The sequence below is a fragment of the Saimiri boliviensis genome, chromosome 1, assembly GCF_048565385.1.
Source record: "Saimiri boliviensis isolate mSaiBol1 chromosome 1, mSaiBol1.pri, whole genome shotgun sequence".
Lineage (NCBI taxonomy): Eukaryota > Metazoa > Chordata > Mammalia > Primates > Cebidae > Saimiri > Saimiri boliviensis.
In genome coordinates, this window is record NC_133449.1 from 181,973,652 (window position 1) to 181,997,301 (window position 23,650).

The 23,650-nt window shown below is 34.7% G+C and overlaps 1 protein-coding gene across 2 annotated transcripts in view; it reads right to left on the reverse strand.

Moving 5' to 3' along the window:
• SLC12A2 (solute carrier family 12 member 2) overlaps window positions 1-23,650 on the reverse strand; it is a 107,155-nt gene that overhangs the window by 19,930 nt on the left and 63,575 nt on the right. For both annotated transcript variants that reach the window (XM_039467851.2, XM_003920920.4), the window contains exons 13-18: window positions 22,436-22,537; window positions 20,787-20,942; window positions 19,396-19,495; window positions 14,050-14,161; window positions 9,740-9,880; window positions 3,385-3,491 (exon numbers count right to left, since the gene is read on the reverse strand). In XM_039467851.2, coding sequence (XP_039323785.1) covers window positions 3,385-3,491; window positions 9,740-9,880; window positions 14,050-14,161; window positions 19,396-19,495; window positions 20,787-20,942; window positions 22,436-22,537 — 718 coding nt within the window. The remainder of the gene's footprint in view (window positions 1-3,384; window positions 3,492-9,739; window positions 9,881-14,049; window positions 14,162-19,395; window positions 19,496-20,786; window positions 20,943-22,435; window positions 22,538-23,650) is intronic.

The window sequence follows — 23,650 nt, forward strand, 5'->3', positions numbered from 1 at the left end:
TACTTTCAGCTTTAAATGACTGAATTTTTAAAACATGCTTTGAAAATCACTTGAGATATGTATGTTAGTTTCAAATCCCACAATATTCTCTTCCGTAATACCCTTGAAAACTACTTTTTAGATCTTTGCAGTATTGACATTATACCTACAGCTGCCATTTAAAGCAGCAGCAGTATTTTTATTCTACTAGGTTAAACAATAGAAAAACAACTTTTGGAATGCCACTACATTGATATTTGGGCTTATACCATTAAAACCAAGAGAAATACATGAACACACACACACACACACACCCCCCAGATGCTACTGCAAATGACAGCAGGTTGCAGGATATGAAGAAATTATTTCTGAAAGGATTGAGGGAATTTTAACAAAAATGTTTAATTTTTACAAAACTGGTTTGAACAGTAGTTCAAAGATTTTATACACATCTGCAAATATATATTTACCTCTCCCTTTCATTTTTAAAAACATATTCATGGGTACATCCTATACGTACAAAAAACACATTAAAATCTAAGACAGCTTTAAAACCAGACTTAACCCTAGAATCTCAGTTGTGAGCATACATCTTCATTTTAACCCAAGTTTTTTTTCAAATTTACTAATTTTAAATTCCAAATGTCATGTTGTTCTCCCAAAGTGGTAGCAGGCTTAACTTTCATCTTTAATTATTATTATTCATTATACAAGTAATAAGTATTCACTGTAGACATAAAAACGATAACGTATTAAGATATAGCTAAATGAAATGAAAAGGTTAAAATCTAATAAAGTAATCAAGTTATTACTCTTACTGACAAATGGAAGAATGTGTTCAGGATATAATATGCGGTTATAAAAGGTCTTTTGTTGTTTTTAAATCATGGAGAGACAATTTGGCCATATACCTATGATGAGCTAACTAAAGCTAAATGAGTCACTGGAGAAGAATTTAAATAGCATGTTAATCTTTCTCAGCTATATCTTGAAAGATCTAATTAATACTAGAGAAGAAATAACCATAAGTATTTTTAAAATTGGTTAATACATTGACTAAATCAAAATCAATTTCTTTAAAGCCAGGGAATGTAAGTTTACTTTGGATTAAACAAATAAATGTTTTTGTTATAAGCTATAAAAACTGATTTGCAGCTTCAGATCTAATATACTGTTAATAAAAACACAATATATAAAGCTTACCTCAATTGCACAAGGTATTTAAAATCAGTTAAACATTAGTGGAAGTGCCACGAAAATGAGCAGTGTCACTGCTTTGAAACTGCTATTATTTTTTAAAACCAGAAAGCAGTATTTTACCTATCCTTTAATTGCTATCTGACGTACAGGAGTAATGTTTAGGGTAATACTCTACTTTTAGAACACTCACTCACTTTAATCATGACAAGGTCAGAGTCAGAAAGACCCCTTCCAATGTTCCGTTATGAGCAACTACAACTAATAATGTGACAGGCATATGAAAGAATTTGTAAAAATGTCACTTTTTGTATTTTTTAGGATAATTACTTCATTCTCACTGCTCTTGGGTCTTGAGAGAGAAAAAGCATAGCCCATAGCTCATGGGTTTCATGGCTCATGGTCCACATTATTTAATCTTTCTGTCCCTAATCACTATATATACAGAATACACAATTAGCCACAATGAGGTTTGCTTACAAAAAAGTTAATAAACCCAAAGTTTAACTGTAATGACAACAAGCAACAAATCAGCAGTTTTAATTTTACTAAAACTATTTAACAATTAGTTGGGAGATCTTGTTTATCATATATGTTACTATCCATATAAAGAGATGATTTAAAAAGTAGAGTATGAGATCCAGCTGCTTCCTCAACGACTTTTCAAATGTCACTAATAAAACCCTCATATGTGGGATGGGCAAATACATGTGATTATAGCCAAAGATACAACAGGAGTTCCAGTAAGGAAGTAAACCCAGTGAGTAAAGTGTTATCAGATCAAAATTCATAGAGAAAATAGGATTTAAACTTTAATCTTAAAGCTACTTTGCAAATAAAAGTTTTTGTTTGTTTGTTTGTTTTTAAGGATAATTATAAGAAGTGGACGGTTCTATTTTACCAGTGCTTAGGACAAGAAAAAAACTACTCCACAAATCAACTAGGGCATAGTGGAGATGGAATGCTTATCTTCAGTATAAACAAGATAAATAGGTTAGGCAAAACTTAGAATAATAGGAAAAGAAGTATTTTTCAAGATTAAGAAGAAAATCTGGCAAAAAAAAAAAAAGGTTTTATTCTTTTATTAAATAACTCAGTTTCAAAAAGCATGTGGTAGATTACATTAAACAGATACAGCCACAAAAATCCACAAACAGAATACAATCAGAAAGACAAAGCAGCAAAAGAATAAAAAAGAATGCACTAGACCAGGGGTCCCCAACCCCCAGGTCATGGACCAGTAGCGGTAGGGGCCTGTCAGGAACCGGGAGGACTACACAGCAGAAAGTGAGCCATGGGCAGGCAAGCATTACCACCTGAGGTACAATCCCTGTCAGATCAGCAGTGGCATTAGTTTCTCCAAGGAGTGCAAGCCCTATTATGAACTGCATGTGTGAGGAATCTACGTTGTATGCTCCTCGTGAGAATCCAATGCCTAATGATCGTCAACTGTCTCCCATCACCCCCACACCGAACTGTCTAGTTGCAGAAAAACAAGCTCAGGACTCCCACTGAGTCTATATTATGGTGAGTATACAATAATAGAAATAAACTCCACAATAAATGTGATGCTCTTGAATCATCCTGAAACCACAGCCCCCCTACCACCCATGTCTGTGGAAAAATTGTGTTCTATGAAACCAGTCCCTGTAGTTGGGGACTGCTGTACTAGACAACCCCCAAAATGGAAGTTAGCTCAAACTTAACTCTTCAAGGTGGTAGAAAAACAAAACATGTAAGTACATTTAAATAAAATAAATGTAAATAACTTAATGAACCAAATGATTAACTGCAAAATTTGTTTGGAAGTGGAACAAGACTCAACAGTGATAAAACACCCTTCCCTCAGCATATTAAAATGACATAGTTTAGAAGTGTTGGTGCGACATTCGGGAACTCTGCTCAGCAATAGCTGTAGGAATAGGAAAAAGCTTACACACTTAAATGAGAAGCCAGAGTGCATCCAGGTATACACACACATACATATGTATGTGTATATATATGCACATATGTAAAAAGATAATAAAGATCAATAAAAAATTTGTTAATAGATTAAAATAAATTTAAAGCCCAGATGTTTTGTGTGATTCTCTTCGTTCTTATATTTCCATCAGAAGAGACTACATGAGAAACAGGAAAAATTAGGGCAAGCTTTTAAAATTAACATTTTCTCAGTGAACTAAATTACTGAATTAAAAAGATACTTACTGAAATAAGTTTATATACATATCCACATCCCTCATATCTGCTTGCAACCAATCTTTCTTAAATCCAAGGACAAGTGTGTTTGGTTTCATACGACCAAGACCAGCAGCCTAAAACACAGGGTAAATACAACTTTATAGATATATTATTTTCAACAAAATGTTTTCTAAAGTGATAAAATTGTTCTCCACAGCCGCTACAGACACACTTAGCAAAACTTCTTCAACATTCAATACATGGGTTATTTACTTATAAATTACATACACTACTAAGTTCATCATATTACTTATAATTAAACATACACAACAATTTAAAAATAAAACACTTCGAAAATTCGAAATGCACATTTTTGCACTTTTATGATCTACCAAAATTTTCATATTTTTACTAAGAGAAATAGAATATAATCTTTTAAAAATTATAATACAGTGGCATTCTCAGTTAAGTATTTTGCTAACAGCCATTAAAAACTACAAACAAAAGTCCAAATAGATGCACTTCTGCAACACATCAATACTAAAATCTAAATTTGTTCTACCAATCATGCAAAAGTTTTTGCTTACATTCAGTTAGTTAATTTCCTTCCTCAACTGTTCCATCAATTAATTTTTCTTGCAACCTCATCAGGATTTGCAAGCCAATATGCTTACCAATAGGGAATTGGTTTCAGGATCTCCCTCCAGCCCTTCAGGATATCAAAATCTGCTAATGCTCAAATCCCTTATATAAAATGGCATAGTATTTGCATATAAACTAAACATATCCCCCCTTATTCTTTAAGTCATCTCTAGATTACTCATAATAGTTAATACAATGTAAATAGTTATACTGTATTTTTAAAATTTTTATTGTTTTTATTGTTGTATTAATATTTTTTCAAATAATTTCAAGCCATAGTTTGTTGAATTTATAGGTGTGAAACCTACAGAGGGCCAAAGTATCCCCCAAAGTCCACTCAATCTCTTATAATATTTTTAAACACATTAGAAAATTCTATTTCCAAGATTGTATGCATACACAGGTTTTAGTATTTTATTATAGCAAAAGTGAAATAACAAAAAATTGTCCTTTTAACTATTTTTAAGTCTACAATTCAATAGTATCAATTACATTTACAATGTTATATAACTAACACTACTATCTATTTCCAAATACTTTTCATCACCCCAAACATAAATTCTTTAACTATTAAGTAGTAAATAACCATCGCCTTCTCCCTCTAACCCTTGGTAATATTTACTTGTCTCTATGAATCTGCCTATTCTAGATATTGTATGAGTGAAATCACAGTATGTGTCCTTAGCATAATGTCTTCGAAGTTAATCCATGTTGTAGCAGAACTTCGTTCCTTTTTATGGCTGAATATTTCATTTTACACACACACACACACACACACACACACATTTGTTCATCCACTTATCTGTTGGGAGACACTTTTTTGTTCATCCGTTCATCTGCTGGGAGATACCTTTGTTTTTATCTTTTTCGCTATTGTGAATAACACTGCAATGAATATTTTTTATCTGTCCCTTTTGTTGCCCATGCTTTTGGTGTCATATCTAAGAATCCACTAACAAATCTGTGCCATGAAGTCTTACCACTTGTTTTCTTCTAAGAGTTTTATGGGTTTTGCTGTCATATTTATGTCAGTGATTTAATTTATATATATAGTGTGAAGTCACACTTAAGATTATTTGTGACATGCTAAAATCATTCTTGAAAAAAAAAAATCAAATACTGTTAACCTGCCACTTGGGATAATTAGGACAGAAGAAATATCCCTAACTCTGTAAAGCTTACATCTCTTTTCAAAGTGTTCCATCCATATACACACTTGTTTTAAGAAGTAAATTCCACCCCCCACACTCAACATTAAAAGCATCTTTGACTTGAAGAGGCATATAAAAATTCATTTTAGTTTTTCTAAAACTATCTTAACCACACTGCACATTTTTAATTGGGGGGTGGGAAAGGAATTGGGGAGTAAAAGAAAACCAAGAGTATCTTTAGGTTGACACCTTTTTAAAGAAGTAAGCCATAAGATAACCAGTACCTTCTTAATGGTACAAAATACTGTCAGAGTAACTTACACAAATTTGTTAAAATCCTAATAATTAAAGGTTTTTATTTTTACAAAATTAACAATAACATCTTGCTCTGTGTACTTACATGTTCAATTTTCCTATTGCAATAACTTTCCCTTGAATGACCAAAACTTCAAATGTATCACTCTCATCCCTAAATCCTTTGTAAATTCTAATCAAAGTAGCTATTCAGAGGTAATGTTTTCAGCGTCCAGATAACAATACGTTTATTAGTGGAGTAATTTACTACTGAAAATATGTCTCCTCTGAAACATGCTTCTTTACTAAGTGATAGGAAATCAGTTCTTCTTTTTGGATTACATAACTGATACCTATTTAGCAAAATGCAGTCATTTGAAGCTTATTACAAACATCACTAGTTTCAAATATTCCCACTGTTATTTCTTCAGATCTTTAGCAATGTTTTCTGTGCATCTTAAGCCAAAATTTGCTGACAAAAAAACATTTAGTTTTGCTATTTAAAAATGAAGGTTTAAAACTGAGTTGACAATCAGGTGGCTATTGCCTTATAAAATATTTAAAGGGAAAAGGAAAATACAAATATACAAAACAAGAATATTAACAGCACTAATGTCCTTTGCTTAAAGAGGTCTTTAAGCAAGCTATTTAGTGATAAGATTGTCTCTTTTTAAAATAGTGAAGTGTTAGGCTGGGCATGGATGCTCATGCCTATAATACCAGCACTTTTTTTTTTTTTAAAGATGAGGTTTCACCATGTTGGTCAGGCTGGTCTTGAACTTCTGACCTCAGGTGATCCGGCTGCCTTGGCCTCTAAAGTGCTTGGATTACAGGCATGAGTCACCACACCCAGCCAATACCAGCACTTTGAGAGGCTGAGACAGGAGGATTGCTCAAGCTTAGAGTTCAAGACCAGCCTGACTAACATAGTGAAACCCCGTCTCTACAAAAATACAAAAACTAGCCCGGAATGGTAGTGCATGCCTATGGTCCCAGCTACTCAGGAGGCTGAGGTGGGAGAATCACTTGAGCCTAGACGGTCGAGGCTGCAGTCAGCTACAGATACTGCACTCCAGCCTGGGAGACAGAGTGAAACCCTTGTGAAAGCCGGATACTTAAAAGCTAGTTTAATGATAAACAGATGCTTATGATTATAATTAGTAACTAGACAGAGGAGGGGACAGAGAAAAACTGAGGCTAAGTCTAGTCAAACAAATAACATAACAGCATCTCTACAACTACATACAAAGTCACTGTAAAAACAAATTAATGTACAAAATTCTTTTGACAAAGGTAATAAACAACTAAAAACCATTTGACACTTTGTGTAACAGGTTTCCAAAACGTAGAAAGGAAAGAGAAATACTCTCAATGTCAACTTACACTAAAAATTTCAGTTATTAGTTCTACAGACACAACTGGCACCTATCTGTAATCATATTTCATACAGTTCCTCAGACAGTTCTGCTAGAAAGTCAGTCTCCCAGGTATCGTTCTCAAAACAATACTCTTCTATTTATCCTAAAACTTTGCCACACACTGATACAGTTGCCATGGTCTACTGTGGTGAATATATTAGATGGATGAGAGTAATTAGGAGGATGAATTCTAACTCCTGCCAAATTCACAAAAGAAACATTCATACCACAGAGACCTTGCAGGGCAGTGCTTCTTCAAGTATAGTCCCTGAACTGGATCAGCATCATCACCTCAAACTCTGCTGGAAGTGCAAACTCTGGGCCCTCACCCCAGATCTGATTCATTCCTGGCTGGGTTCTAACAATCTGTGTTTTAACAAGTCTACTACGTGATTCTGACGCATGCTGAAGTTTAACACCCACTGCTCTAAGAAAAACTTTTCATTCATTTCCTTCCTAAAATTTATTGCTTATATAAAGTGGTTATCAGAATGTATAAATTATACAAAAGAAGCAAGATTTACCTACTAGAAATAACCATATGACCCAGTGTAGCATTCTACCTAAAGTATTTCAATATTTCACATACAAAAAGGAATAAAGTATAGAGTAATAAACATTCATTTACCACCCAGTTAAAAAATATCAGAAACACAGTAAAGCCTCCAATGTATCTTCATGTTCTCTTTGTATTTTTTCTATGTATTCTCGTACTTAGGAATACATGCATGTAAAATTTTACTATATTTTTAAAATATTTAAATTTTCATATTGTTCAAATACTTTTTAAAACTTGCTATTTTTCCTAAGCACTGTTTTTGAGGTGTATCCATGTTGATATATATAGCTCCTTTCACCACTGTATAGAATTCTACCACACATTTGTACTACATTTTTCATTTCTGTGATTGATGGTTGTTACTTCTGACTCTTTCACTACTACAAATGATGTTGCCATGAAGGTTTTTTTTGTTGTTGTTGTTGTTGTTTTAAGATGGGTTCTCGCTCTGTCACCCAGACTGGAGTGCAATGGCACAACCTCGGTTCACTGCAACCTCTGCCTCCCAGGTTCAAGCAATTCTCCTGCCTCAGCCTCCCAGGTAGCTGGGATTATAGGTGTGTGCCACCAAACCCAGCTAACTTCTGTATTTTTAGTAGAGATGGGGTTTCACCATGTTGGCCAGGCTGGTCTTGAACTCCTGACCTCAGATAATCCACCTGTCTCAGCTTCCCAAAGTGCTGGGATTACAGAGGTGAACCACTGCACCTGGCCTGAAGTTTCATATAGGCTTCTTCACGTGTGTGCAAAAGTTTCTGTGAGGTGTACACCTAAGAATGGAATGTCCTAGGATATTCAAACCAAATTTGCAGGACATTTTGCCAGGTTGTTTTCCTATTTTGGACAACGTTGTTGTCTAAACTACACTACCACAGCAGTTCAAAGATTTCCAATTGCTCTGTCAGGAGTATCCAACATTTTGGCTTCTCTGGGCCACATTGGAAGAAGAATTGTCTTGGGCCACACACAGAGTACATTAACACTAATGAAAGCTGATGAGCTTAAAAAAAAAAAATCACAAAAATACCTCATAATGTTTTAAGAAAATTTACAAATTTGTGTTAGGCCATATTCAAAGCCATCCTGGGCTACATGTGGTCTGCAGTTTGGACCAGCTTGCTCCACACTATTTCGAACACTCTGTATTGGCAGACTTAATTTTGGGTCAGTCTAACGGATATGGAATAAGTATACTATGTTTTTAATTTTTATTTCTGTTATTTATTTTTCCTCTCTGTTCACATATTTTGCTTTTTTTCTTCTACTGACATAGTATTTCTATCTGCATTCTGGACCATATCTTTTGTTGAATAAAACAAATTTGTCTTTTAAATTCAGGTGTTTAATCCATCTGGAAATGTGTTTTGTGTGGTTTTTATAAGGATCTAGTATTTTATTCATGTAAATAATGAATTATTCTGCCCCAGGCTTTCAATAGCACCTCTGTCATGTATGTTAAGTTTCTCCTACAAGTGGCTTTATTTCTTCTGTTTTGTAACATTCATCTAATTGTCTACTGCTATACTCAACACCACAATGTCTTAATTACTATAGTTTTTTGACAGGGTTTTCTTTCCTATAAAGCAAGCCTATCCCTGTCCCTTCTTCCTAGATGGCCTTGGTTATTCTTAACCCTGTGCTTATCAAGTCTAAGAAACACTCAACAGGAAGGGATCAGAAGACAAATTTCTAAGCCACCCACTTCTACTTTAACAAGCTCCACAATTACAGTTAACATATAACAACACAACATTTCTACAGTCCCTTTAGCTCTGAATTATACAAATGTTAGTAGTTTACTTTCAGTGTCTCATGCTCTACTAACTGAAGTAGCCAGGTGACCCAAAGTAGTTTACTTTAATAAAGACGTAAGAGAAGATTTACCATTTGTATTAGTATGAAGAATAAAATCTATTAAACCTAGAATTAAAAAGTTTTTAAAAAGCTTATACAAATCTAAAATGTAGGCAGCATTTGAAAAGCATTAATAGGGGCCGGGCGCAGTGGCTCAAGCCTGTAATCCCAGCACTTTGGGAGGCCGAGGCAGGTGGATCATGAGGTCAAGAGATCAAGACCATCCTGGTCAACATGGTGAAACCCCGTCTCTACTAAAAATACAAAACAGTAGCTGGGCATGGTGGCATGTGCCTGTAATCCCAGCTACTCAGGAGGCTGAAGCAGGAGAATTGCCTGAACCCGGGAGGCGGAGGTTGCGGTGAGCTGAGATCGCGCCATTGCACTCCAGCCTGGGTAACAAGAGCGAAACTCCGCCTCAAAAAAAAAAAAAAAGAAAAAAAGAAAAGCATTAACAAAGTTACCTGCATCAAATACTGTGCACCTTCTCTCAAGTCATCTGCATGTACTGGAGCATAAAATGCCTTCATTTTGTTCTTAATAAGCCATCGCTGGTATTTGGCTTGATCAATGGACATCTCTTTCATGGCTTGTCTTCGAGGACCCTTTGAATAAAAATATTAATAATATATCTAATTAAAGGGTAATGTACTTCACATTTATACAAACTATTCATCCTGTTACACTGGCTTGAAACAGGTGACTAAATGTAGGGGTGGAACAAGTATAATATTAGCATTTCATTTTCATGTAGTCTTTTAAATACATAAGATTACAAAAAGGTAAAGTTGATGGAATAGTTAAAGCACAGCGGTGCCAGTAGAAAGGAAAAGAGAAGAAACACAGACTTAAAAATAAGTTAAGGCCGGACGTGGTGGCTCATGCCTGTAATTCTAGCACTTTGGGAGGCCGAGGAGAGTGGACCACAAGGTTAGGAGCTGAAGACCAATACGTCCAAGGTGGTGAAACCCTGTCTCTACTAAAAATACAAAGATTAGTCAGGCATGGTGGTGGGCTCTGTAATCCCAGCTACTCAGGAGTCTGAGGCAGGAGAACTGCTCCAAACTGGGAAGTGGAGGTTTCAGTGAGCCGAGGTCATGCCATTGCACTCTAGCCTTGGCAACAACAGAACAAGAATCTGTCTCAAAAAAAAATTTTTTTTTTAAATTCGAAAAAAATTAAAAGTTTCCATTCTAAGTAAATGAAAGAGGTTGGAGGCTATCGAAAATGGAGAGATTATACAGGGCAAAATAACCACCTTCTATTTTTCTACAGATAGTTCCCCTAGTTTGTTTTTGTTACTCCCAAAAGTCTGAGTTAATTCTAACTTGAGAATATCACTGAAAATCAAAGTGAGCTATATAATACTAACGTATTTTTATTCAAAATTCTGTTAAAGGATGAAATAACAGGAGGAAGGATATGAGCTTTGTTAACTCATAACTCTATTTTGATCCTTGCAAGCCACACATAAAATGTGTTATACACAAATATATAAAACAAAAATCTAAAAATAAGCTTAAAAGTATACACATAAGCTTAAAAGTATACACCCTAAATGTAAGTAAGTAAAAATATAATTCACCTTTTGCAGTAGGGAAACTGTCCCATTTGTAATGTCTTATGCTTAAGCCCTGATTTAGCTGATCAGCTCAGAGACAAACCAGAAAACTCCACAAGTCCCAAGTGGGGTCAGTGTCTCCATGTATCATTCCAAAACACACACACACACACACACACACACACACACACACACACACACACATGCCTTGACTTTGCCATTATACAAGCAGAAAAACTTCAGCTGTGGATTAGATAAGAGGTTTACAACACACACTTCTAGAACCAAGGCTAAGCAGGATGAACAATGGAACTTTGGAGAGAAGCTACTCCGACAAATAAATACCCCTATTTCTTATGCAGCACAGATAAAGTCATCATCCAGTCTGTTCTTAACAGCCACAATGCCAAATTTATATTCAAATTTATAAAGTTTAGTATTTGTAATAGTTTTCTTCTGATCAAGACAAAAACAATTGGCAACTAAGTGTTTCAACTTAGGAATTCAGCATTCACTTTGCTATTCTTACATACCAGGGATATTACTTCCCCCTGGAGATATTTATCACAATTTGCCTATTTCTTCCAAACCCCATTTTTTTCTAATAAGTAAACGTTCCCAAGTGTTCTTGGGGCTTTCTCTCTTCCTCTTTTTTTCCCCCCTAAGGTTCATGCTTTGAAAATCTCTCTAAATATAGATATACACACACACGCACATATATTTCTATATTTCTATATATGTGCATGTGTGTGTATATATACATTCTAAATTATTATTATACTGTAAGTTCTGGGATACATGTTCAGAATGTGCAGCTTTGTTACATATGGCACATGGTGGTTTGCTGCACCCATCAATCCGTCATCTACATTAGGTATTTCTCTTAATTTCCCTTTCTAGTCCCCTTCCTTCTTGACAGGCCCTAATGTGTGATATTCCCCTCCTTGTGTCCATGGGTTCTCACTGTTATTCCCACTTATGAGTGAGAACATGTGGTGTTTGGTTTTCTGTTCTTGCATTAGTTTGCTGAGAATGATGGTTTCCAACTTCATCCATGTTCCTGCAAAGGACATGAACTCACCCTTTTTCATGGCTGCACAGTATTCCATGGTGTGTATGTGTCACATTTTCTTTATTCAGTCTATCATTGATGGGCATTTGGGTTGGTTCCAAGTCTTTGCTATTGTGAACAGTGCCGCAATAAACATACGTGTGCATGTGTCTTTATAGTTCAATGATTAGAATGATTTATAATTCTCTGAGTATATATCCAGTAATAGGATTACTGGGTCAAATGGTATGTCTGGTTCTAGATCCTTGAAGAATGGCCACACTTGTCTTCCACAATGGTTGAACTTACACTTCCACCAACAGTGTAAAAGCGTTCCTATTTCTCCATATCCTCTCCAGCATCTGTTGTTTCCTGACTTTTTAATGACTGCCATTTGAACTGGCATAAGATGGTATCTCATTGTGGTTTTGATTTGAATTTCTCTAACAACCAGTGATGATGAGCTTATTTTCATGTTTGTTGGTCACATACATGTCTTCTTTCGGTAAGTGTCTGTTCATAGCCTTCACTCACTTTTTGATGTTTTTTTTTAATGTAAATTTGTTTAAGTAAATTTGTATAAGGTATAAGGAATGGGTCCAGCTTCAGACATAAGTTATAGATTATGGATATTAGCCCTTTGTCAGACGGATAGCTTGCAAAATTTTTCTCCCATTCTGTAATTTGCCTGTTTACTCTGATGATAAGTTTCTTTTGCTGTGCAGAAGCTCTTTAGTTTAATTCCATCCCATTTGTCAATTTTGGCTTTTGTTGTCATTGCTTTTGGTATTTAGTCATGAAGTCTTGGCCCACGCCTATGTTCTGAATGGTATTGCCCAGGTTTTCTTCTAGGGTTTTTATAGTTTTAGGTATTCCACTTAAGTCTTTAATCTATCTTGAGTTAATTTTTATATAAGGTGTAAGATAGGGATCATTTCAGTCTTCTGCATATGGCTAGCTAGTTTTCCCAACACCATTTATTAAACAGGGAAACCTTTCCCCATTGCTTGTTTTTGTCAGGTTTGTCAAAGATCAAATGGTTGTAGATGTGTGGCATCGTTTCTGAGACCTAAAAATACAGAGTACTTAAGGAAGGGGTCCAGTTTCAGATACATTAATGAGAAAAATAACATAGTGAATTTTGACTACATAGGTATCAAAAAGCCAAATTGCTCTACAATGACAATACAGTTCGTTAAAATCTACTCATAATGAATAAAAAAAACAATGTTGAGCTCAAAATGTAATATTTTTTTTAAATGCTACTTTGAGCCCATTTACGGGCAAAAATATTTTGAAGAAAACAACTACCTGAAAAAAAAAACAACAGATATGCTTGTCGAATTATTTCCAATCTAGAAAGCCCTATAAATTACAAATTATATACAGACTAAAAAAAAGTTTTATTATAAAAAATTATTTCACACCTGTCAGAATGGCAATTATTAAAAAGTCAAAACAACAACAGAAGATGCTGGTGAGGTTGCAGACAAAAGAAAACACGTATACACTGCTGGTAGGAATGTAAATTACTGTGGAAAGCAGTTTGGTTTTCCCAAGAACTCAAAGCAGAACTATCATTTAACCCAGCAATCCCATTAGTGGGTATATATCCAAAGGAACATAAATTGTTCTACCATAAAGACACATGCATGTATATGTTCATCGTGGCACTATTCACAGTACCAAAGACATGGAATCAACCTAAATGCCCGTCAATGGTAGACTGGGAAAAAAAAATAATGTGATACATGTAATACCATGGAATATTATGCAACCATAAAAAAGAATGAGATTACACCCTTTGCAGAAACATGGCTGGAGCTAGGAGGTATTATCCTAAGTGAACTAGCACAAGAACACAAAACAAAATACCACCTGTTTGCACTTATAAGTGTGAGCTAAAGATAACATAAAGTACATATGGATATAAGAAAGGGAACAACAGACACTGGGGCCTACTTGAGACTACTGGGCAGGAGGAGGGTGAGGATCGAAAAACTACCTATCAGGTACTATGCTTATTACCTGGGTGAAAAACAATCTGTACACTGAACTCCTGTGACACACAATTTAGCTATATAACAAACCTGCACATGTACCCCTGACCTAAAAAATAAAACTTTAAAAAATTTGAAAAAGAAAACAAAATTGACACTTACCATATGTACATGGCCACAGATCATTAAACCAACATTTTTTGTGAAATCATGAACAAGATGAAGTAAAGCTGGACGTGAGTTTGGAGCACCTGTCATAACAAGACATTGTGGCCTAATTTAAGATAAAAGACAAACACAATTAGATAAATTTGTGATTCTGGCAACAAGAACATGATTTTAAGTTGTTTCTCTAAGCAGCTTTCTCTATACAACTGTCCTTAAGATACAGGCCACAGAATTCTCAAATGATTTTTAACCAGCTTTTCTTGGTACATGAGAAATGCAGAAACAAAATCTTGGAACAAACATCATGTCAAATGTTCTCCAAAATAACAGGTAATATTATACATCAAGATTCTGGTAGGTATTACAGAAAGAAATTACCATGCTAGTTTAAAAAAAAACAACTATATATATATATATATATATATATATATATATATATATATACACACACACACACACACACACACACATATATAAATGTCGGGCGCAGTGGCTCACGCCTGTAATTCCAGCACTTTGGGAGGCCAAGGCAGGCGGATCACAAGATCAGGAGTTTGAGACCAGCCCGGCCAATGTGGTGAAACCCTGTCTCTAAAAAAATGAAAAGAAAAAAAAATGCAACAATTTTTCATTTTCTGAAGATAAGAAATATCCTATATTTCACAGTTTGTGAGACTTCCTGAGAGCACAGCTTTGCCTTCATATACAAAACAGGTCACTTTCCTTCTTAGCTTGATCACTTCATAATTACTTCTACTTCATGTTATCAGTCCTCTTTAATCTAGCTTAACATTAATGACTGGTGTCACATGAGTAAAATCACCTATGGTGAAAAAAAGATTTCTATTTGAACTAAAATTTTTAATTCCAGTTAACAATGACAAAAGCCAAAATTGAATTCAATTGCCTTTACGAACATGAGACAGTGGCATGTCTTTCATATATTTGTTTTTTAACTCTTGATTTTCACTGACTAGAAGTGGAAATCAACGATGTTTAATGAAAAAAATACACAGGTCTCCATTTGATAGGTCCAAGTAGATTGGCAAAAATTCTTTAAGACAGGGATTTATACAATCAAAATAAACTTCAACAGAAAGTGAATTGCAGACTACAGTTTCTGACTTAAACATTAACTTGTAGAGGAGTGCTTAAAAATGAGCATAAAAACCTAAAAAATGACTTTTCAAAAAATACTATCTTATTTAGAATTTTAGCAAACGAGCTGGAAAAGCAACTGTCTGGGAGAGTTGCTTTGAGGCAATCAAACATGAAATCATGCCCCACACTTTTTGAGCTTTAGCAAGTTACATGAGTCCCTTAGCCAGAGAGTACCTTTTCTAGTTTCCTAGGAGCTAAATGTGGCCCGATGACTAACGTATAGCTCGTAAGTTGTTCCTATTTCCAGGGCATGTCCTTTAAAAAAAGCAGCTGTGCTGCCTCCATACATTCTTCTCCTTTCCAGAAAGCCAGCCTACAGATGTGGTAATGACTTTGACCACATGGACAAAAACAGCTAGAAATGGCAGACTGATAAGGAATGTGGGTCCTGAGTGACCAAAGTGTGGCAAATCTGCTCACCTGCCATGAAGCATCTATCTACTTCTGGACTACCATGTGACACCAATGCCTTTATTATTTGAGCCACTGTATTTTTCAGTCTTTTTGTTATAGTAGTTAAACTTATCCCTTAACTAACAGAACCTGTTACTATGAGAAATTAACCTGTGTCCCCTACCTTTACTAAATAATAAACCACAAAGATATAATTTGGTACAGTTTTATCATACCAAAAATGGTACAGTACAAAGTCTATTAGGGATGACTTTGAGTAATAACAGCAGAGTCAGTATCTACCTTGATTTTAACTTCTTTCTCAAAACTGTCCATGACATAAAGAGATTTTTTTTAAAGGCACAAACCACAAAAATATCTAGAGTACAATAGCATTGAAGTATCGAAAGCAAGAAAGGAACTGGAAGAAAAGTAAAGGATTTGAAAAATCAGGAAAAAGTGAAATCTGAAAAGTGCATGAAAAAGCTATGAAACTACCTGATTTTACACCTAAAAATCACCAAAATGCTTAGGAGTTAGGAACAGTAGGCCTTCTGGAAGTGGCAGCAACAGTGTGTTAAAATAAAAGTTTACACAAGAAGTTACTAGACGGATCTAAATCATTTCCATAACTGTGATAGGCCATTGTTCCTATACCTCCCCAGCCCTACTAAGCTGGAGCTTATTTGCTGGAAAGAGCCCCTGGTCTGGTAGTCACCAGCAACAGCTTGGGGCAGAAGCAAGCTACTTTTGACAGGAGAATTTAAAGAATAAGTGTATACTGAACCCTGAAACCTTCAAGCTCCTTCCCCACTTGGCTCCCAGAACTCTCCACCTACAAGCAGAAGATTAAAAGAATCTTTTTGGAAAATCTAATCAGATCAAAAAGAAAGCTTCTAAGATATTTTACATTCCTCAAAGAACCAGCAAAGCCGCATTAATCTACATTAAGGTCTTCAATTGCAAGGTCCACTCACCAATGCTGAACTTCCCCTTGCCAAGTATTAAAGATACTTCATTTCGGACAAGGCAAAATCCAAAAATCCAAATTAAAAAAACAGGAAACAGTAAGAAACTACAAGGTGAAGAAAACAAAAATCTTTTGGCCAAGTCTGGTGAAGGTTAACACAGTGATAAATATAGTTAAGTAAGAAAAAAAAATATTAGTTTCAGGGAAAACAAGAAAGCTATGTAGCAAAGAAAAAAAACCCAATAATTTACTATATGGCTCAGCTGCACAGCATGTTTAAAGTCACAAAAATATAAATACCAAATATGATCTCATCAAAATTATAATTTAAAATGTATTGGGAGAATGGGATATAAAGGTAAAAATGCATGGATGTGGTAGGCATATGTAGATGAAAGACGTCAATAGATGATGACCAAAATTAAAAATAAAAAAGTTACAGTCCCCCATTATCTGCAGCTTTGATTTCCATTGTTTCGGAATACAGAATATTCCATAAATAAACAATTCATAAGTTTTAAATTATGCATCATTCTGAGTAGTGTGGTGAAATTTCTCAACATCTGGCTCCATCCGGCCTGGGACATCAATTCTCCCTTTATCCAGCAATCTTCATGCTACAGACACTGCCTGCTCAATAGCTGTCCCAGTTATCAGGTCGACTGCTGCGTATCACAGTGCCTGTGTTGAAGCAAGTCTTATTTTACTTCGTGGTGACCTCAAAGAACAAGAGCAGTGATGCTGGAAATTTGAATATGCCAAGAAAAACCGTAATATGCTTCCTTTAAGTGAAAAGGTGAAGGTTCTTAAAAAGGAAAGAAAAAAAATCATATGCAGAGGTTACTAAAATCTACAGAAAGAAAATGAATCCTCTGTGAAATTATAAGGAAGGAAAAAGAAATTCAGCTAGTTTTGCTGTTGCACTTCAAACTGTAAAAGTTACAGCTGTAATGTGTGACAAAGGCTTAGTTAAGATGAAAAAGACACTAACTTCACAGGTAGAAGATATGAACACAACAAAAAGGTGTTCTGACCCATGACGATCAAGTTCAGTACTCTCTGTAGTTCCAGTTATCCACTGAGGGTCTTGGAACATAACCCTTGTGGATAACAGGGGACTATTGTGCAGCAAGACAAACATGGTATTTATGAAGTAAATTCAAGTGGTTACCTGTGGTTGCAACAGAAAGAGGGATATGAGGAGCAGGCAACTACTGATTTTCATGACAAACCTTGGAGACTAGCTTTTCCTCTTTACACAATATTCACATATAATTCTGATAAAAATTAAAAAGCCAAGTTGGGATAATTTATTTTTATTTATTTTATTTTTTAGACAGGGTCTCACTGTGGCATAGGCTAGTACGTAGTGATGCAATCATGACTCACTATAACCTTGACCTCCTAGGCTCAAGCGAATCTCCAGCCTCAGTCTCTTGACCACAGGCATGCACCACCATACTTGGCTATTTTTCACATTTTTGGTGAAGACAAGATCTCATTATATTGACTAGCCTGGTCTTGAACTGCTGGTCTCCAACTCCTGGGCTCATGTGATCCTCCTGCCTCAGCCTTCCAAAATGATGGGATGGCATGAGCCACCATGCCCAATAATCTTTTTTTTTTTTAAATGTTGCCATTAAAAAAAGGTTTTTTAAATTTATGGCAAATAAACATAAGACTCTTAGTCATACTCTCAGTTCTAGGATCCAACTTTTTATGTAAATGAATAATTTCTATTTTCTGTCATCCTTGACATCACTATTCAAAATACACTGAAATGAAAAGTTTTCCCCCCAGGGCTCTCATTCCTCCTTCTTCATTTCTGTCTACCCTAAGGCTGAACACCTGTGTGTGGTCTCTGAGAACTTTTTATTCTAGCAAAAAGGAAGGAGAGAATTCGAAAGAGTAACAAAAAAATACACAATGACTTTTCTTGATGAGAGAGAGATTTGGTAGAGCACTTCTCTTCTGACACTTACCTACTTTTCAGGGTTTCTTTAAAAACATTATTTTCCCTTTTGGTTTATGGATAAAAATGGAAAAGATTTGTGTTTATCATGCAGAAACCAGTAAGGAGGGATTATTCATGACTAAAGTGTATACTGATGATTAATAAACTATTAGAAATATAATATATTCTTTTTTTGTTTTTTGATACAGAGTCTCACTCTGTCACCCAGGCTGGAGTGCAGTGGCATGATCTTGGCTCACTGCAACCTCCGCCTCCTGAGTTCAAGTCACTCTCCTGCCTCAGCCTCCCGAGTAGCTGGGACTACAGGCATGTGCCGCCATGCCTGGCTAATTTTTGTATTTTTAGTAGAGAAAGCGTTTCATCACGTTGGCCAGGCTGGTCTCAAACTCCTGACCTCAAGTAATGCCCCCACCTCAGCCTCCCAAAGTGCTGGAATTACAGGCATAAGCCATGATACCCAGCCAAAAAGATAATATATTCTTAAAGTCATTTACTGAGGAAAATAGTAATAAATGCTCTTTATTATAATAAGGCATGTTAAAAAATCTGTATAAATCTCAAATTTATACAGTTATATAACTTTGATGGCCATGGAGAAAATAAAACTTTGACTTTATGATACCTATGATTTAAAAGTCTTCAAGCGAGAAACCTCCAAAACACTCATAACACTTTTTAAGGTAGATGTTAATTTTTCTCTTTGTACAGTTTTGTTCTTGAATAATTAAACTGCCCAAGTCCAACTAAAAATTTGAAATGTATATGAAAATGTCACTGAAAAATAAGAACTGACTGGCCAGCAAAGAGAAAATGTGTCCATGCTTCCTTCTTTATCACTTACCTGAAGTTTTTCACGTGGTCTTCCACTCCAGAAAGACGAATTGAATGCTGCAGTGCACTCAGGTAAGTCAGGGCTTGTGTAGAGGATCCCCAATTCACATCTGTGGAAAGATAATGTTCATGCAGCATTAACATCAGTAATAACAACCAATCAACAGCCAATCTGCGGCACAGTGAATTAAACATGCTTTCACATTTAAAAAGTCAATCGCTGAAATACTCTACTGTACTTTCAATAGTTCACATATACAGCAAGATATTAAGACTGGTAATCTGAACTGTAATTCATTTAAAGAAAAAGTATAATTTAGAAAAAACTGAGATGATAGGGCTGCAGACATGTTGTGCATACAATTCTAAAGAGTCTTTCACAAATAAAGTAAATACATTAAAATTATTGTTTGTATAGCCAAAGGTCTAAAGGAAAATGAGCAAATTCTCTAATTGTTAAGAAATACTTATTTATAGTACTTTAACTGTTTTGGATTATTTGAACAGAAACATTTTATTTCTTATTACATAAATAACTTGGACATCAAATGATTTTAGACATTTTTTATAGATTTAATGGGTATGTTAGAGAAATAACTGCTTCTAAAATGGTTTCTTTATTTCTGGAGCTACCACTTTAATATAAAAGCTCATCAATTCATATCTGAATTACAAAATGTGTTTTCACTGTTTAAAACTACTATATTCAAAGTAATCTTGTAATCTCTTCCTAATCTATTCTATTGAGCCCAAATGAAGCCTTTCTCATCAGGTCTCTCTTGTGTCACAGGTTACAATGCTAAATACAGGGACCAATCCTAACATACTCTAGCATCATCATCTTACATGGAGATACACCTAGCTGTTATCAATATGATATACTAGAAATCATTAATCATTCCCCAGTAAAACAAGTTTGCCCAATTTCCCCCGACTACACAGTAACCTAGTGGGAAAGATACCACGTCTTCTAATATTTTGTTAACTCCATGGTACTCACTATAGTTCTTAGACAACAGTAGGTTATATGTATAAATAGCCTAGCTTACTAGGCTATACAACTAATACACTGTAACTGAATCCTTTCAAAAAACAATTTTTAAATATACTGAGTGCAAAAAATGTTAATTATATAAATTTACTTTTCTACAAATAGGATCAATTTAACTTATGAGTAAGAATGGAAAGGATAAGAATAAAAAAATCTCAGAGTAATTTTTTTCATTAAAACTACATGTGTTTGAAAAAAATTATATAATACTTTAAGACTTTGGAAATAAAGTATCTTAGGTTTTATACAAAGTAGCTTTCAAATATACAAAAGATGATGCTTAAGATGAAAAATAACAAAAAAATTCTACATGTTTCCAGCCTGGGATACAAACAAAAAAGGCTACTGACCTGGTTTTTTGTAGGTAACATAAATATACAGCCCAAGGACTATCACATATGTTAGCAATGCAGCCCACCAGTTAATGACAAACATTACTATGCAACAAAGAATTGCTCCAATAAGTGATATCCACATGTTGTAGTATTTGAATGCAGGACGCCATCCTAACAATAACAAACAAATAAATAAAAGTCACTCAAATATCTCATCTGCTTTACACAATGGTACATATGTATTCAAAAAATAACAGTCTTTATGGCTGCCACACTGAGAGAACTTTCAGCATTAATTAAAAGTCTAGTATTGAATAGCAAAGTCAAAGACTTTTATTGATCACAATTGAATCTGACAATTCTTGATGGCTATGAGAAGGTAACATCTATTTCCACATTATTGTATCTTACTAGTTCTGTATTCAATAAACTCTTTATAAAAAAAAAAGTAAATCATCCTACATTAGGTGAATACTAAAAATTACAGAAGGTTTTAAAAAGAAAGGAGTCAGGGCTGGACACAGTGGCTCACGCCTATAATCCCAGCACTTTGGGAGGCTGAGGCGGATGGATCACAAAGTCAAGAGACGGAGACCATTCCAGTCAACATGGTGAAACTCCGTCTCTACTAAAAATACAAAACTTAGTTGGGCATGGTGGCGTAGTCTCAGCTACTTGGGAGGCTGAGGCAGGAGAATTGCCTGAACCTGAGAGGTGGAGGCTGCAGTGAGCCGAGATTTCATCACTACACTCCAGCCTGGCAACAGAGTGAGACTCCATCTCAAAACAAAACAAAAAACAACAGAAAGGTTTCAAATTGAATCCTTAGTAGTATGGCTTTATTTTCTGGTTCTAAGATGATTCATATTCATGATCTAATGAATATATAAAACATTTCAAACAAAATGTTCATAAAAATCATTAAAAATAATCAACTTGCTAGAAAAATTAAAAGCTGACTATAGAAACACTTACCTTCCCATTTAGTGAAATATTCATGAAGCAAGCCCACTTTAGAAAATGTTGAAGATCATGTTTTAAAATTTTCATTGGTAGATAGTTCCAAAGCCAAAATTATTTTTAAAAATCATTTCAATAAAATTTATATATTTAAAGTAAAAACCTGATGCTAGAATATTTGTGTCCAAAGTTCTCACACTTTATCTTCCCTGTTCTCAGACTTTCAAATATTTTGAAGGAACAATGCTTTTGCTCCTTCAGTTCCTTTCCTGATTTGCAATGCTAGTAACAGTTTATAAGAACAGTGTCATAAATTTTCAGTTGATAGAGATCCCTTTTGTCAGAATTTTACAGAACTCACTTTGTTAAAAACATTTTCATCCAGGTAAACCATATCATAATGATGTTCTTAGAACTAAAATAGACATCAGCTAAAGAATGAAAAACCAGTTTTAAAAACATATAACATTTTTTCACAGTGTTATCAGAATTAGAGATTTACTGTCAAACACTTCGAAGAAACAATATTATCAGTAAACTTATTGATAAAAAGATCTTGGAAGACCTAATTTGAATTAACTATAAAGGCAGACTTAGCATTAATGAACTAATCCCACACATACCATTTTTAAAAATGTGGCAAAAGTTTTATTTTCTTTGAAATCAAAAATATTTACAAACTTTAAAAAAAAATGTAAAATTACCTGGAGATTTTGCAAGTGATGCATGGAATACTGAAAAATTGATCAATGCATACGATGCAAGGAAGAAGTTTGAGATAATTGGAGCAATAACATTGAGCTCAGCTGCAAAAGAAACACACGTGGAAAGATTTACTATGTATTAGACATTTACCTTTTTAAAATTACAAAGTATTTCAAATCTTTAGATAACAACATAACACCCCTACAACTACCATCCAGATTTCATGAACATTTACATTTTGCCATATATGCCTCATACACTTCACTTTTCAGAAATCCAATCCTATGCAAACCATTGAAATCTCCTTTATACTTTATCTCACACTTATCCAAACTTGGTATACTCTGTCCAGTCATATTAGTTTTTATGATGACACATGTATAGTCTATACACATCATATAGTACTGTTCTGGGTATTTTAAGTTATATAAATAGTATAGTATATGTATAATTCTGCACTCTGATCTTTTACATTTACTTTTGCAATTTGTCCATATTGATATATGAAAACCAAGTTTATTCTTTTTTTTACGGCTCCATATTATTCTTCTATTGATCTAGGTTGCTTTCGTTTTTCACTATAATGAATGATACTACAAAAATTATTGTATATGGCTCTTTAAGTATATATACAAGTTTCTATAGGGTACATACCCAGAAGCAAAACTGCTGGATCACAGGATAGTTTACGAGATATTGCTCATTTGTTCTCCGAAAGTGGCTACACCAAATACACATCTAACGGCATCACATGAAAGTTATTTTCTACATAGTCCCACAACACTTGGTGGTACATCAGCCTTTTAATGTCAACTAGTCTCAGGGGTTAGACAAAATTTTTAAAAAGTAAAAAGTCCAATGTCTTCTTCAGCAGTGGAAGACCCATCAGAGCTCACTTGTGATCAGAAGCAAAAGCGCCAAAAAATAGATCATCAAAGGCACTGATGTCACAAAGGACACTGGAATCCTCTTCCTTATGCCATTATCATATTTGTTTTAGGAAAAAGAACATAGGAGTTCCCTTTAGCTCTAATGAGGACTTACTAATGGCAATAATTTCAGCAAATATGTACTGAGTGCTATTAGTTACAGTATTTTATAAACTTTCTTTGATTACAAATAGACAGTATAACAAGATAACGCTGTTACTAATTTAATAATTCAATGTCAAGAATAATATATATCCACCAAAAATGTACAATACCACACCATTT